This window comes from Fusarium keratoplasticum, chromosome 3 (genome assembly GCF_025433545.1).
Source record: "Fusarium keratoplasticum isolate Fu6.1 chromosome 3, whole genome shotgun sequence".
NCBI classification, from domain to species: Eukaryota; Fungi; Ascomycota; class Sordariomycetes; order Hypocreales; family Nectriaceae; genus Fusarium; species Fusarium keratoplasticum.
The window spans coordinates 2,144,245-2,160,302 of record NC_070531.1 but is presented as its reverse complement, the minus strand read 5'-3'; the positions used below and the strand labels follow the sequence as shown (position 1 = coordinate 2,160,302).

At 55.7% G+C, this 16,058-nt stretch overlaps 3 protein-coding genes across 3 annotated transcripts; 1 reads left to right on the top strand and 2 right to left on the bottom strand.

The window, feature by feature from the left end:
• Positions 1-2,346: 2,346 nt before the first annotated feature.
• NCS57_00403000 (uncharacterized protein) lies at positions 2,347-4,947 on the bottom strand (the record flags this gene model as incomplete). The annotated part of the gene is made up of 1 exon (XM_053054006.1): positions 2,347-4,947. One exon carries the CDS (start codon positions 4,945-4,947, stop codon positions 2,347-2,349), a length of 2,601 nt encoding a protein of 866 aa, XP_052916166.1.
• Positions 4,948-6,450: 1,503 nt separating this feature from the next.
• NCS57_00402900 (uncharacterized protein) lies at positions 6,451-8,138 on the top strand (the record flags this gene model as incomplete). The annotated part of the gene is made up of 2 exons (XM_053054005.1): positions 6,451-7,864; positions 7,927-8,138. The coding sequence occupies 2 exons, from the start codon at positions 6,451-6,453 to the stop codon at positions 8,136-8,138; spliced, it is 1,626 nt and encodes a 541-aa protein (XP_052916165.1).
• Positions 8,139-9,227: 1,089 nt separating this feature from the next.
• Positions 9,228-15,669, bottom strand: NCS57_00402800 (uncharacterized protein; the record flags this gene model as incomplete). The annotated part of the gene is made up of 5 exons (XM_053054004.1): positions 9,228-9,373; positions 9,439-10,113; positions 10,918-12,018; positions 12,098-12,362; positions 15,601-15,669. The coding sequence occupies 5 exons, from the start codon at positions 15,667-15,669 to the stop codon at positions 9,228-9,230; spliced, it is 2,256 nt and encodes a 751-aa protein (XP_052916164.1).
• Between the last annotated feature and the right edge of the window lie 389 nt (positions 15,670-16,058).

Genomic DNA, 16,058 nt, shown 5'->3' with positions numbered 1-16,058 from the left:
TGTACATGCCATGCCGCGGCCAAGGGCGCAGCGCGGGCCCGCGGCATCAAATCTCGAGATCCAGTTTGCTAGTAGGTAGCTATCGGCTGTGGCCCAATCCTCTTTCTCCGCGTACCTGTACTCTGGCGTTTGCTTATTCCAACATTGCCCGTCTGCCTTGGAAGCCTGATGGTAAAAAACGAACGAATTGTACAGCGCCGGCTAAGCCTCCCGGTGAGGGGTGCAAGCGAGCTGGGCGGTAAGAGACAACATGGTCCAAGGCATGGAAGCAAGCAAGGCATGGGATGGGATGGGATGGGATGGGCTTCTCCTGCGATGCATGAATGGCCTCGTCTCGTGATGGAGGATCTTGCCCCCTTCCCCCAGCATTAGCATGTTCGGATCCGTCCTGATACATATCCTCCGCAATGCTCTCCCTTCTTTAGTACTCTACGGCATGACCGTCTAGTTATTGCTCTAGTTCAACAGATCAACCAGCGGCCTGTTCCGCCCGGGGTCTCCTCGGAGCCGACCCCAATCCTCACCGACGTCCCATCATCATCAGCATGTTTCCTTTTTCGTGAGTTAAGTTAGCAAAAAAGGCGTACGTGCGTGCGTGTGCGTGTGTGTTCAGGCAGCGCCAGAAGTAAGCTCAATCCCCCTTCCAAGGTTTCCGTGCATCCATCAGGAAGGTCACGAGGAAGAGCCGTAGCGCCGTGCCGTCTGCCTTGTGCCGCCTAGAGAAAGACAAGACACGACGACTTGATGCCGGAGCACCACGTAAAAAGCTAGTCTAGTCTGCATCGGACTGCACATTTGATGAAATGTGATTTCCCAAAGCTCGGTCGGCTGCAGCACGGGAGCTGGAGCTGTACGAGTCTCATCACCAACAAGGAGGTACCTAACTTGGCTGTGTAACGTGTCTCAGCCCGCCTCTCCCACACGGGTGACAGCAGCACAGATCCCAGCAGCTGGCGGCCCAGCCAGCGAATGGTGCGCCAGGGAATGAAAATGCAGCATGGTGCGCTGTCTCGGATGGCTTGCAGTGCATTTTCTGCTGGTGAGCTGAAAATAGAGCTCCCCCTTGCGGCAATCACCATCTCGCTACTGGGTGCTTTTGGACAGCAAAGCTCCTCCGCCAGCGTAACCCCAGCCCAGGTAAGCAAAGCAAAGCAAGCACCTGTCATCCGAGGCATGGATGATGGATGGATGGATGGATGGATGGAGCTTGATTTATTAATATGTACGTGTGATATAACATTAATTTGGCCTCATCTCATCTGCACTCCGTGCTCGTGCATCATGGACAACAAATAGTCCAGACCTCAGCTCGGCTCAGTCTGTCAGAGCGGAACCAAGTCGTCCAGATGCACCGCAGTTTCAACCCCCAGGCTGTCCATTTCAGGCAGTCAGGAGGCAAGCGTTGAAGCTTCACACATGACCCCCAAGATACAGTACGTAGCAGTAGTCCTCCAACTCCAAACCAGCTCTATCCATCCCCATCCCCATCTCCATCTCCGCATCCCAGCGGGGACCAGGGCCAGGGTGCCCATCTCGGCAGGCGGTGAAGAAACCTCAATTCAATGTCGCTTCCATGTTCCATGCCTCCACTGGCCAACCAGTTCTAGACCCAGCGGGTCTCGGGTCGGAGTATTCTCAACCAAGGCCCCATCGTCAAGTGGACGAGTACCGTTGAGCCGGGTTCGTCCAAAGGTCAAATCACGGGTAGCCCTAGGAGACGGCTACATTTCATTCCCATCATATTAAAGAACCGTACTGAGTGAGCACACCCATCAACGTCTGGAATGGAGGTCTGCACCCCTGGTCTCATGATGTAATGCCTGTCATCACTCATGATGATGATGTCAATCCATCATGAATTGTCTTTCCGGGCAACCTTGGTCAATTCCTACCATCCGAGTCTCTCTGGCTTGGCATCAGCAGCCCGGCCAAAATGTTCCGGAAACAAATCTCAGTCGTTTGATGTGATGTCATGGAGCTCGTCAAAATACTCGTATTGACTGTGCTTGAGTTAATCGCTCCATGTGTACGATCTATGCCAAGACCACAACACAAGCCCAGCTTAAATGAATAGACTCCAAGAGCGGTTAGAGTTCAGCATTAGAACACGGCAAAGCATCAGAACGCAGATAAACATTTTCATTAATATGTGATAATATGTGAGACGGAGAAAGCGCTCCAAGGCGTTGATATGCTCGCTGGCTAGCTCTATATATCCAACAAGATCCTCCCAAATCCAAACGGCACGCACATTAGATGAACTCTAACCAAGACCTGAAACATGGTCAACTACTAGTAATATCCAAATCGAACGACGCCATCTATGAACCCCGTTCTAGCCGCAGTCTAGTGTGGTCCGGGGGCGCCGGGCCCGGGCGTTGGAGAGTCAGAGTCCGGAGCGCCTCGAAATTGAGGTGCCAGATGCGGAGCATGGAAGTGCGGTATATGGGAGGCATATGGCCGCGGACCTTGTTGTCCCTGCGGCACTGGCTGCCCCTGTTGTTGCCCAGGTCTATATTGCCCCGACTGTCCTTGCAAAATGGGCGCCAGAGTGCTTTCGAGAACCTGTCCAGTCTTCCTTAGCCACTTATCCGCTGAGCTGCTGCCAAAGATCTTTCCAACGCCGCCAGTGCCAGGTCGTGGCGGCAGTGCTGGTGGAGGAGAGAAGTAGGTCTGGGGAGGAGCAGGATAATTAGCTGGGTTGTAACCAGCCGGTCCGGATCCAAAACCATGGGTCGGCATCCCTCCCTGGGCTGACGCTGGCCGAGGAGGAAGAGGAGGGGGCTGCAGCCCAAATGATGGTTGTCCCTGGAGGGGCGGAGGGGCACCGTGGGCATATGTCGGTTGAGTGGGATATTGAGGCTGAGGTGGATAAGGCCCAACAGGAGCAGGTCCAGGAGCAGGTGGCTGATATTGTGAAGGATGACCTGCTGCTGGAGGTTGCGATCCAGGCCGAGGAGGGACGGTCTGCGCATATGGAGGTGGGGGCGACTGAGGAATAGTCCCCTGTGCCATATAAGGCTCTGTGGTCGAGTGCTGGAGAGGGGGTTGCTGAGGTCCAGGGCCAGTCTGAGCTGGTTGCTGATAAGGAGCAGGTTGTTGAGTAGGAGGCTGGCTTGGGGCTCCTGGTGCCGGAGTTGTTGTTGGGGGAGTATGAGCCGGCGCATAACTGGGTTGTGGGACGTTGTAGTTGTAATTGGGGTAGCCCGGCATAGGTTGGCCTGGGCCATGGGCTGGAGCGGGAGCTACCATCGGCGGACCTGGGTGTGATTGTGGAGGACCTATGGGCGAAGTCACTGGGGGTGTAGGTGATGGGCCCGGTCCGTAGTTCTGGGTAGGAATAGGGCTAGCATATGTCGGTTGAGCAAACGGCACTCCGGCGTTGAGTACTGGCATCGCCGGGGGAGGTGAGGTCATTGGCGCCGGAGCTTGCTGGGTCTGTGGAGGACCTGCTGCCGAAACGGGGTGATGAGTCGGGGACGGACCCGGCGCGTGGCCCGGAGCGTAGTTCGGGGCTGGAACAGCAGCAGCATACTGTGGTTGAGCGAACGGCACTCCCGCGTTAAGTGATGGTGTTGCTGGTGAAGGGGCAGCCACTGAGATGGACTGAGCTGAAGGAGACATGGGAGATGGCAGATAAGGGGATGCTACCGAGGGAGCTCCCTGGGCTGGAGCAGCGCCTGCAATTCCATTCTGCTGTGGCTGGGGTTGGTGATGCTGCTGCTGCGGTTGCGGTTGTTGGTATTGCGGTGGCCGCGGCTGCTCAGATGCAGGGGCAGTCGTTGTGGGCTTGGGAGATACACTCGCATCAGTTCTTGGAGGATTCACAGGTGGGTTTGTAGGTGCCGGGGAGTGAAAGTGATGAGGTGAAGCACCTGCGGGTTGTTGCTGAGGAGCTGGAATAGCTGCTGAAGGCGTTGGAGCTGGGATAGCAGCCGTGGGAGCCGGAGTAGTCGCTGGAGGTGTTGGAGCCAAAGGAGCTGGCGCAACAGCCTGCGCAGTAACCGGAGGAGTCGGTGTAGAAGCAACTGGAGGAGCTGGAGCGACAGCTGAGGCACCAGCCGGCGGAGTGCCAATAGTTAGAGAAGCTGGAGTCCCAGCTGGGGGAGGAGGACTGGTGGTAGGTGGGATATTAGCAGCTGGCGCCGCTGTTGTCTCTGCCTGAGGCGAATGCGGTCTATACGGCCGATATGGCATTGAAGTCGTCGTCGACTGCGAATCGGTCCTCCCAATGCCGGCCAGAGGTCTAACTTGCGCATCCTGCACATCATGAGACGGCGGAGGGCTGTATGGCTTGAACGCGGGCGGCGATGTCGTCTTGGCGGGGCGACCTCCCAGCTTCAAGGGCGCAGGATAGTAAGAAGGGTCGCCGTCACTTGGACTCGGACTTGTAGATGCTGGCGGCCTGGTACCATGGGGGACCTGGGGGACCGATTCGCTATTGCCAGGGTAGGGCTTATATACCGGTCCTGAGGGGCGGCGATCCTCCTCACTCTGAGGCGCTGGCGCCGGCGGCGGTGATGGGTTTTGGTTGACCGGTCGCCTCCCCGAAGCTATCGCGAGCGGAGCGGGAGTATCCTCCGAAGCCTCGGGGCCAAAGTATGCCCAAGGATTGGCCATGACGGGCTGAGGCGCCGCAGACGGGTCCTTGTACGGCTTGTCCTTGTCGTCCTCCTGCGCGGGCTTTGACGGGGCCTGACCGTCTAGATAGAAGGGCCATGGGTTGGCCTGGCCAGACTGCGCCGGGCTCTGTGTCCTCGAGGGTCGCTTCTCCTCGCCGTTCTGTTTGGAGGGCACCGGTTCGCCGGGCATCTCGAAGACGGGCGCTCCATCGGGACCTTGGGCTGAGGCGAAACGGGAGGAGGGGGCGCTGCTGTCGAGTTCGGCGGCGAATAGGGGCGGAGGATAGTTGCCCGCGTAGTAGGGGCTCTGCTGCTGCTGCGACATGGCGAGAGAAGAGAGCCACTATTCTTTCTCTTTGAACGAGGTCAGAACTGAAAGCATCGGGAAGGGGGAAGAAGCGGTCTCACAAGCTTGGTGATCAGGTAGAGAGGAAAGAGGCCAATGGCTAGGCCGCTACCAAAAAGTTCGCCCGACGACAAGACGGAGCCAGAGCCAGAGCCAGAGCCAACGCCTCGCGGGCTGCCTTGGGGTCTGGGTTGCGTCAATAGCCCACTTGCCAGAAACAGGGTCTCAGGAGTTGAGCCACACACTCTCTCTCTCTCCTGTCCACTCGTATTTGAGCTGGCACGGCTGGGATCTAAAGTTATCCGTGCTATGTAAGCTTGCTTCCCCATTCCAACCCCGTCGGACAAGTGACATGCTGAGTGTGTGTGTGGCTTGGACCCCAGCTGAAAAGCAGTGGAACGAGGCGCAGATTGAATCTCCGAGGGGGAGGGGGAGGGGAGTCTCTTTGAAAGGCCCTTGGCTCCTCTTGGTATGGGGAAATGGAAACCCATGCCCATGCCATGGATTCCACTTGGCGCTGTAGTTGCAGGGTTTACGCGGGGACTCGAGAGTCTTGACAGGCTGCTTCGTATCTGGGCGAAAAAGCTTGTTCCCGTTCCTGAATTCTTGAAGCTGTAGATGCCCACACCGTCTGTGCCTATCCATTTTTGGGTGAATGACACTATCACGATCCCTGAGTATTACTATACGGTTGCCGAGATTTGCATACGCCGACACGTTCGATCGCGCGGTCGAGTTACGAAGCGAAATACGCCCAGACTTGTATTCTTATACGCCAAGCAAGGATTGGGAGAAACGCGTATTCTTCTTATCTATCCGTCCCCGCTGTGCTAATCTCAACCGCGTGTAAACGACTGCAGATTCGTCATTGTGTACGTAGGTAGTTGTCAGTTAGTCTTTGTTTCCCACATGTATTAATATCTACTGTGGACGTTTAAAAGCAATTCCTTAGTTCTGTTTTGCCTCCGCAATGTTGAAATATTGTCGTTTGTTTGCGAGATGGTCACGCTACTTTAAGCAAAGCGTTGACAGAGACAGTCATCCCAACCCCATGACACTGCAAACGAACCTTTAACTCATTTTTCTTTAGAGCTGATCTGAATCAGAATCTTCTTAGTTTTGAATGTACATAATCCCCGCTCCTTGATTGTTCTGGCTGCCGCGTTAAAGGGAACAGACAAAAGGCATTCAGTCACTACTTGGGTCATTCACAGAATAGACAAACACAGCTGCGTAGACGTCTTGCATTCGTTCACACATGTCTTTAAAAGCCGTATCGTGCATAGCTTGGCTCTCCCAAGATGTATTAATATGCCAAATATGAGACCTCACCTCACCCTGCCATGCCTATCCAACCCAACCTCGATTCTACAAACCTCAACCCATCACCATCCAACTAGCAAACCAGATCTGCACCCCTTCATCGACCATCAAGAGCCGTAGGAAGCTTCACAAGGTTCTCGCCACTAACCCCAGCCAAAGATGGCTGCGTCCAACTACCCAAGCTCGACCTTCACCACCACCTCCATCCCTGATATCCATCCACACTCTTGCATCGCCCAGATACTCACCGTTCCGTACCAGCACCTCGACGATCCGTTCCATAAACGCTTCGTCGCGGGCTATTACGCCATCTCTCATCTTCTGTCCCCGCTTGTGTCTCCCGAGGACTGGGTACGGCTGAGTGCCTCGAACCCTCAAAGCCATGTCAACCTCCGCTATGGGAACAAGGATGTGAGCGGGATGTGTGACAACATCACTGTCCATGAGGATCCAGCGGAGCTCATAGAGGCGTTTCTCGACGCCATCGCAGCCATGTCTCTCAAGGCAAGCAACTACTGCCAGGCAGGCTGCCCCTCGTCCCTGGTCATCATCATCTGTGGACCGACCTCGCTTCATCAAGACATGATCCGCGAGCTTCCGTACCCCTTGATGCCCAGCACGAAGCTGCATCTTCTCACTGTCGGTGAGATCCAGAGTTGCATCGACAGCAAAGTCGGGGCAACCCTGATTGCCCCGAGCATGCTTTGCACCGGGTGGGTTGTCAACCAATCACTGGGTGTCCAGCCAGCCAGAAACTCGACCCCTACGGATCAGATGCTCAGGCAGATCGCTCGCAACGTAGCTTCCCTATATCAGATTCAAGCTTCTAAAGATCTTCTTGGACCCAACTCAAAGCTAGTCCAAAACCGTGTCGGTCAAGACCTCTCAACCTGGGTCAACACAAGCCAGGGCAGAGACCTCTACAACGCAGTCGCCAAGTCCTGCCGTGCCTCCCTGTCGATAGCAACTCCCCGTTGTGTCTTTAACCTCTATAGTCGCCTTGACGACTGGCCTCGACTCAGTGGTGATCGCTTGGGTGAGCCTCTGGATCGTTTCTGGCCCAACTGGCAACTTCTTCCCCATGCCAAGGCCGACACTGGGAGCGCAGATGGCTGCATCGCCGATACTACGCAATATAAGAGGACCCAAGCTTTGCTTCTCACCCTCTTATACCCTTCACTTCTTCCAGAGGGTGGCACGAACCACGTCTTTCAGTCTGACTCTGGATCAATGTCCGAGTCCATCGACGCAGTTCTGGATAAAATCATCTCAGCCGCGGCTCATCATTTCGCCATGGTCAATTTGACTGAAGCATTGCTCAACTTGGGGCATATTCCACACATGCAGGCTTCATGCCCACATCCCACTGAGCCCTTGTGGGAGAAGTTGAGCCAGGGAGAGATGAGAACGTTTAAGAGTATTGTCGGTCTATTTCCTCCTGCTCATGGGGATGTGCAGTCACCAGGCCCTGTTCCACTCGCTCAGTACATCTGGAGTTGTCTCCATGCCCTTTACTGTGACTCTCCTAAGAAGACAGCAGCCATCGAGGCTCACATTTGCAACTTTCGACACAGTAAGCCACTCTCAAATCAAGGTTACCAGCCCAAGTCGGCCACCAAGAAGCTAACGATCAAGCCATTCGACTTATCCGGACTCACTTGACCCAGGAACTCATCAAAACGCCAGTTGTTGCTCGCGCAGCTTTTGATCTCATCACCAGCATGGGGTATCGTCCGAATGCCACTCTCCTGCGTGCCTGCGAGGATGCCGATATTGCGGAAAACCTGGGGACTGAGCTATCGTATGACACGATCGAGACTCGACGGACCTATCACGAGATAAATTAGACATATTTGACCAGGATGTGAGCTGGAATGGGGACAACGACGCGGGGAAGGCCCAGGCACTGCAAGGCTCAGGCAATGTGAAGTACATACAGCTAGCCACTGCATAAACCAAGGCGCTTGGATCCGTGGATCCTACCTGGAGCATTGGTAGTTTGGAGAGATAAACGATGGACAGCATGGCTCTAAAATTGTCATAGTTGGTTGGCTATATCGCCTTGTATGTAATGTATTCTTACCCTTTTTATCTTTACTCACGATCTCTCTTTTCTAAAAACTCACTCACTCATCATACCTGCTTCATTTTCTACATGCCCTCCCTCTTATCTCACTCTTTACTACCATCACCTTCAAGCGCTCTTGTTCCCATCAGACCTGGGGCACATCACATATAGGAAAAGTAGATGACCAGAGAAATACAACATTGTCTACCAACTATGACCAAACACTATTTGCAAGGAACGCATGACCACACAGTGGTCTCAAAGCAAATGCCAAAACCATCGTCACCTCCATATGTAAACCCTTCCAACCGATACCGTATGTGATTAAACCCATCGTCAATCCGACAGACCCTCGATTCTGACCTTCTCAGAACCAAAACAAAGGTCAGCCAACAACATGCATCCCCTCTTCGACGCCGACGTCGTCGACCAAGCATCGTCATCCGCCCTGCATCTATACACCCTCACGAATTGCAATTTAATATACAGGAGCCACTCGACTTGAAAAATGAGAACTGAAAACTCCAGAGGCGACAACCATGGAAGGCCAGCGCGGGAGGGTAGCCGAGTGCGAGGCATGTAGTTGGAAACCGCAACAAGAGTTTCAATGCAAGAACTTGGTGTAGATCCGGAGCCGTGAAAGCAGAAAAAAAGTTTGGGGTAATAAATAAACGGGAGGACATCACCATCGATGTCGTCGCAGAATGGTATCGTGAAGCAAGAACAGGCAGACAAGCAATCTCTAATGACAATGCCAGGGATGAACAAGAACGAGGCCAATTCTCATGGTCACGTCTGAAAGGAGGGTAGGGTATGGGTAAAACGGGATAAGACAAAACAGGACACGGCAGGACAGCAGCATCCATCTCTACTCGTCGTCCTTCTTCTCTCCACGTCGCATGCGCTCATTCCAGCGTCGCTTTCCAACGCGCGTCTCATAGTGAGGCGCAACCGTCTTGACGTCCTGCATGATGCTCTCAACGGCGGCTCGCGTTTTGTTGCGGTAGCAGTCCACTAGACTCTGTCAGTTATCACATCCGACAATACGGTCAGGTTAGGTTAGGTTGATCGAAACTTACAGGCTCGCTGCAGAAAGACGGTCCGGCCAGCAAAGACTCGGCTCTGGAGCCATGCCATTCGGTACCCAAGGTCGTTGAGCCGAACCTCCTTGCCTCGGATAGATTTCCTCATTCGGGGGATGGCAATCTCGCCTTGGGACTCGCCCATGGGAACCTTGACCATCTCCTTGCCAGTTCGGTTAGCTCCGCGGCGACTGGCCTCGCGACCTTCAGTCTCCTCGATGCCGTCGTCGTCTTGATCATCGGCAAAGAAGCGCGAGCCGGTCGCGCTTGGAGGGGGGCTCTGCATCTCTCGAGGGAAATAGCTACGGGGGAAGACGCTGGCTCCCTTGCGGAAGCTGTCCGGGATCTCGTTGGTGTCGACGCCCTCAAGGGTCACCCGGACACGGAGGCGAGATCCGCGGACATTATCTTCGACAAGAATAAACTTGCGCTTCTTGGCCTCAGGGATGTCCGGGAAGAGATCGTCGGGCTCATCAGCGTTACCACGGCTGTGGCGCTTAGCCGGGACAGCACCGCCAGCGTGGGGAGCCATGTGAGACATTGGCGCGCTAGTGGGATATGGCTGGTTGTTGTATCCAGTAAAAACGTGAGCCGGTCTCACGTCGTCGTTGTTGGGAGGGTTTTGACCCGTCGGAGCCTGGTGGTGATGGTGTTCGTAGGAGTGACCATCGCCTATAAAGAGCCCGAGTTAGCCAATCTCTCCCTCTTGTTTTACTGTTGAGTGATTATGATGTGATGTGAGATGAGATGACCAAATCAAAGCAAAACTCGACTATGTGTGTGTGTTTGTGTTTAGTGCTTGAAATGCAAGACAGAACAAGACTGGGTTGTAGGCTTGTGTCAGATCAGTCTCAGAGGACCAGATCCAAATGCCAACGGTAGATGATGCAACATTTAAAGCCAAAAGGCAGATTGAACTCGTCTAAGAGTCGCAGGAACCCAGCAGCAAAGCAAACAACTAACAGCAGCAGCAACAACAGCGACTGTGTGCGCGCGACTTTATGGTAATGTACAGAACTGTGCCAATCAACAAAACAAAGAGTTCCTCATAACCCCTCGGGAGCCACTGCGGCTTGGATGCTGTATAGATGACGGTGCAGGAAGTGGCAGACCGCCCGTGCTATTCATTGTGACAGGTAGACAGACAGGCAAAAAGACAGGAAAGGAGATGACAAACCCAGTCCCCAGACGTTCAAAGCAGTAGCAGATAGAAAATAGAGCAAAGACACAGGTATAGCCGTTGCAGCAGTAAAAAAGGGAATATGTTTTTGTAAGACAGTAACAAGGAAAGAGTAAAAAAGGGGTTTTGGTATCAATTAATCAACACAACATTGGTCGAACAAAGCATTTCTTGTGCGGTGAGGGACAGCGAGGGGATCAGTGCAAAAGAAGGGGCGCACAAGGCATGGCAATGCCTTGCCCTGCAAAATGCAGACGTGAGGTTTCTTTAAATCATTCACATCTGGTGGAACATACCGACTTCATCCCCTCCACCCTGAGCTGTGCCGTCGGGGTGAGTTCCTGCTTGGTGGTGGTGCATCGGTTGACCCATGCTGCCGAGGCCAGGCTTGCCCATGGCCGCGCCAGGTCCCATGGGGCCTGGGCCGCCGGGCATCCCTGAAGGTCCGCTGGGACCGGGCATGTGAGCCGCACCGGGATGCGGAGAGGCCTGGACTTGCTTTCGCTGGTTCATCTTGGCCATACGTCGCACTCGTCGGCTTCGGAGTCGGGGATCTTGGTTGCTGTTGCGCCAGCTATCAACCGCTCGCTGAATAAGTCCTCGCTTGCCTCGGAGAGGAATGTTGAGCTCGGCAAGCGCCCAGCCGACGCGGTTGCAGTCAGTCTCATACAGCAAGCGGTTTCCACGGTACTGCTCCTTAGGGCAGCATGCCCGAGGGTAGACGCAGTTCTCCTGCTTAAACTCGGGCGATAGCTCGTCAATGTTCACTGACTCGACATCGCAGCGGATCGTGTACTCCATCTTGACCCTGTCCCTTGAGTACTCAAAAGCGATCCATTGAACACCGTTACCGTCCTGTCGGACCACGAGAGGGGTTGTCGCGGGGATCGGTCCGGGCGCCGCGCTGGGGTTGACACCAGGAGTTGAGTTTCCGGGGCTCTGGAGCTGGCCGCCGTTCTGAGGGTGGTGAGACTGAGGCATGGGCGACGACTGAGGCTTCTGAAGCTGCAGGGGCACCTGAGGTTCGATCTTTGGCCGGGGGCTTCCTGTCATGCCCGCATGTGCGTGTTGCGCATGCTGGGTCATCTGGTTTTGGGGAGCAGTTTGGGACATCATCATGGCGGGTTGCGAGGTCATTGACTGCTGAGGGTGGGGCGCGTGTTGCGCGTAAGGAGAGGCGGTCGCTTGAGGAGGCATGGGCTGGTATTGGTTCTGCGGCTGGTAGTACATCGACTGTTGCAGATGCTGTGACGGCGGTTGGCCGTAAATGCTTCTGTGCTGGTCATGTTGAGAGGGTGATGCGACTGAGGCGGGAGAGTTGGATTGGGGAGTATGATAGGACATTGGGGGGTAGGGTGGTCTCGGCATTTGAGCGGCGGCCATCATGTCGGAGGTATCTGGATCGCGCAAAGTCAGCTTGGAGTTCGCGACGCGCTTCTCGTCACCAAGAAGCTATATGGGCTCGTGTTGACGTACCTGCGGACGTGTATCCGCTTGTGGCACCGGGTGTGCTGTAGGGACTCGGATGGTTGTAGTAGCTGAGGTTGTCCTGGCTGTTGGTAGCCTGGGCGCTCGTCTGGTATGCTTGAGGAAGTGAATGTGTCGAGTACGCGCTCTGGTGTTGTTGAGGCGGCGGGTGAGCCTGCGCGTGATGCTGCTGGTGAACTACACTCGGGGGTCTCGAGTGCTGCTGCAGGTGCTGGGAAGGCGGCTGACCCTGTTGCTGGTGCTGCGAGTGATGCTGCATAGAGAGAAGACCCATTAGTCAGACATGTGGACTAGGACGTGAAGGTTGAAGCTGTGAGGCGCGGCCAAAGAAAAGAAAATAGCATCAAGCCCAGGACGCGTTGGTGTTTTATTTTCCCCTTGCCAGTGCCTGGGTCTGGGGAGGTGGTTTAAGTGGACATCCCCTGGTGAGGACTGGGATTGCACGGGTGAGGCGGGCTAGGCTCGGAGCGGTAATGATGATAAAGCAACCCGGTTCTCGCGGACTACAGCGAAAAAACACGGGGTGGGAGGGAAGACCAAGAGGGAGCAGGGGGTGGCAATACCGCTTGGCCAGAACTGGTTGGCAAGAGAGCGAACGGCGATGACAGTGCCTGCTGAAGGTCCCCGTCTCGAAGGTTATAGCTCGTGTGCCAGGGACAGCGAGAAGAGAGCAGGCCCTTTGGAGCGGAAGAAAGACAAGATCGATCGGAGGAAGGGTGTGCTAGAGGGGGCCGGACGGGGGGGCAGACGAAGGGGCAGGGGAGCGGGTATTTGAACCAAGATTATGGGGATGGAGAACAAGGTATGATCTGAAGTGGATATCCAAGAATGGGCAATGAGCAAATAGACGGGATGGCAGACCAGGTGCTCGAACCAGATGCTAGAGCCAGCAGATGGAGCCAGGAGTACGAGGCGTGTCTGGCAGGTGTGCGCGCGCGCCGTGGGCCAGGGTTCAACAAGAGTGATATAACGTCAAAGAGAGGGAAAAGTCCGTCGTCCTTGAGTGGGGATGGGGGATTGGGAGGATATCGATATGATGTGAAGTGTGCTGCTGCAAGTGCGCGAGTCCGCGACGAGACCCCTGTCGCAGGAATCTCAGGAGCATGAATTACTTTGGGATGAAGAGCGGAGCGGTGGGCAACGGTGAAATGTCGAGGGAAAAGCGTTGACAAGCTTCCGCCGCAGGGTGTCCTTTCACTTGACGACTGCTGCTGGGCCTATCCTCCTGCAACTCGCAGGCCGACGCCAAACCACGCCAGGACCAGGGGGAAGGGGGGAGGGCGTGTGGGTAGAGAGAAGCCGTCTTCGACTTTGCGTGAATGAGTGATTGAGTGAATGAACGGGCGGATATCAAGTGGGGTGGCGTGCTTGCGGGAGCTCGCGCCCACCTCCAGAGAACCAGAAAAGAAGACTCCATCCGTCCATCCACCCAGTCAAGCCCTCGACCCTGCCCACCCATCCCCTTCCCATCAATCAGCTTCGAGGGGCAGGCTGAGGGAAAAGGGGACCGAGAGGGGTGACGGGCGAGCACCATGTTGCGGGTGGTAGACGCCCTCTTCCCTAGCCCTCCGTACCCGCAAGTCGAGTGTGTAGCGTAGCGTACCGTAGGTAGCGTAGAGCCACAGGCCAAGCAGGTGTCCCGGGGAGGACAACGCATGGAAGAAACGCGACAGGGGTCGGCTTGGTTTGATTAAGTGGCCAATGGCCGCCTCACCAGGGCGCCCAGCCAGGAGCAGCTGCCCAATGGGGCACACCAGAGCCGGGGCTAGCCAACGGACCAGGATTGCGCCGGGATTGGCTTTTCCCTGGTGCTCCTATTTTGGCCACAGGCGGTGTGGGTAAGGGAGTCCATGGCTGCCACTCTGCCACTTTGGCCACGACCTTGTTCTCAACCGTCGTCGTCCATGGGCCCATGGGCCCCGGTCGCTCACGCTGGTCCGCCCCCAAAATGGACCGACCAGACACTTGGGCTCCAATCCAACTGACGCGCAACGGCCACTGACCGGGTGAGCAATGTTGTACAGACTCCCGTCCGGCTCCAGGTACCTGCAGAGTACCGTTTGTCCAGCTCAGAATCCTCGTACGTACTCGATCCCTTCCAGATGAACTGAACCCCCGAAGTCGCGGCTACGGGCATTGGGTCCATCTATGGCAGCCTGCTCTCGCCAGACAAGAACTGCGCGTGCGTGTCTGTCTGTTTTCTCACTCGAGATCCACCGCGTGCGTCACCGCTAGTACCTTGGGCGTGGATGCCAGAAAAGGTACAGTACGGCACCAGAAGGCATGGCTGAGGCGAGGTCGGTCGGGCACTCCCTCCGTCACGTCACGTCCCGTCCCTTCTGTCTGTCGACATTTGATGCTTCGTAACCGTTTTTCTCGAGTGCCACGCCCTAAAATCTGAATCAGAGGGGCCGGTGGCCTCCATTTGCCTGCTCCAGCGCCCCACTGGGGGAACAACGCCGCCGGCTCCCCACCTAAGGTAGGCAGCCCATCCATCGATAGGTACGTAGCGTACTCGACACCCGCCAAGCTTGACCATCTTTTTGCTGGCTTGCTCACGGACGGTAAGTACTGCATCGCCTCCCCCAAAAAAGACGTTCCTCAGCTGAGTTAAGCGTCCTTCTCGGCGTCTTCTTCAGGCATCATCCACCGGGTGCTGCTCCGCGTAGCCGCGGCGTGCCATTGGCGAGATGAGTATTGCTCAACTGAGCTGGCTGGTGTGTGCTGGGCAACAATTCAACTCGACGCCAGTCACTCACATCTCCTCTGTCGCCGCCAGCCTCGCGACCGTTGAGTGGATGCTACCCGACCTTCCTTCGCCTTGGTGGCGGCCCGCCGCGCCCCGAAATTCAAATACCCGTATCCTGCATACCTCCGCGAACTGTGCAACGGGGGAGAAGGCCGTTGTGACCGCCCTTGTCCGCCGCGTGTCGAGCTCAGAGAAGCTTCAGCCGCCTGCAAGTTCTTTGTACAATGTGGCTGGTGCATGCGAGGCCGCTGGCCGCTTCTCATGGCAAAGGCTGAGGCGGCGGATGCACTGCAACGTCCCGCCTCAGCCTGCCTGGCCTCTCCAATTTTCGGGGTCTGGCATCCATCCATGGATGGGCATCTTGTCAAGGCTGGTACTGACCACCCCTCCCCTGTCCCCTGCGGGCGCCCCGGGCATTGGTGAAACAAGACGTACCCTGCTCAGCCCACCCTCGAGTCCTGACCCGGTCAGGCTTGCGACAGGCATATTGCGCGGGGCGCACTTCGAAACCTTGGTATTCCCGGCGCTGTCTAGACATAACCCAGTCAGGCCTTCACTTGAGGCTGATGCTGGGGTCTGGCAGACGCGTTTGTAGCCGCGACGCGTTAGATCCCACGAGCTACGGTGTAGCAAACTGATCGTGTTTGGCAGAAATGGCATACTAGCCATGATCCGAGTCCATGCGGGCCGGAAAGGGTGTGCAAAGGTGCATGCTTGACGAAAAGGAAAAGGAGACACTTACAGGATTGACCCCAGGCTCCTGCTTGAATTGGCCGGAGATCTGGCGATTCGCTGACATGCTTACGGTCATGAGGAACGGAATACGTCAACCAACGGTTCTTGTCTGCAGAGACGGTTAGCAACGTGCTAGGACAACGAAGACGCAGCTTTGGCGAGCCAGATCAACGCACGGCGCTTGCTCTACCAGGATATTCGTGGTAAAAGAGAGCAAGGTGGCGTGATTTCAGATCCTCTCCCAGGTGCATACAATGCTCCAGAAAATTCCCGCCGGCCGAGCTCCTCTTCCAAGGCGCAGCTTTCAGGATTCGCGTGTGAACGGGCAGGGAAGGATTGGGGAGGTGAGAGGCGACCTACCCGCTTGAGTTTCGAATATCTGTATCCGTACAGATGCTATGCAAGTGTTGGTCGAGTGCGTGGCTCGTCCAAATCATAAGACGAGAAAGTGGCAGATCAAGGTCT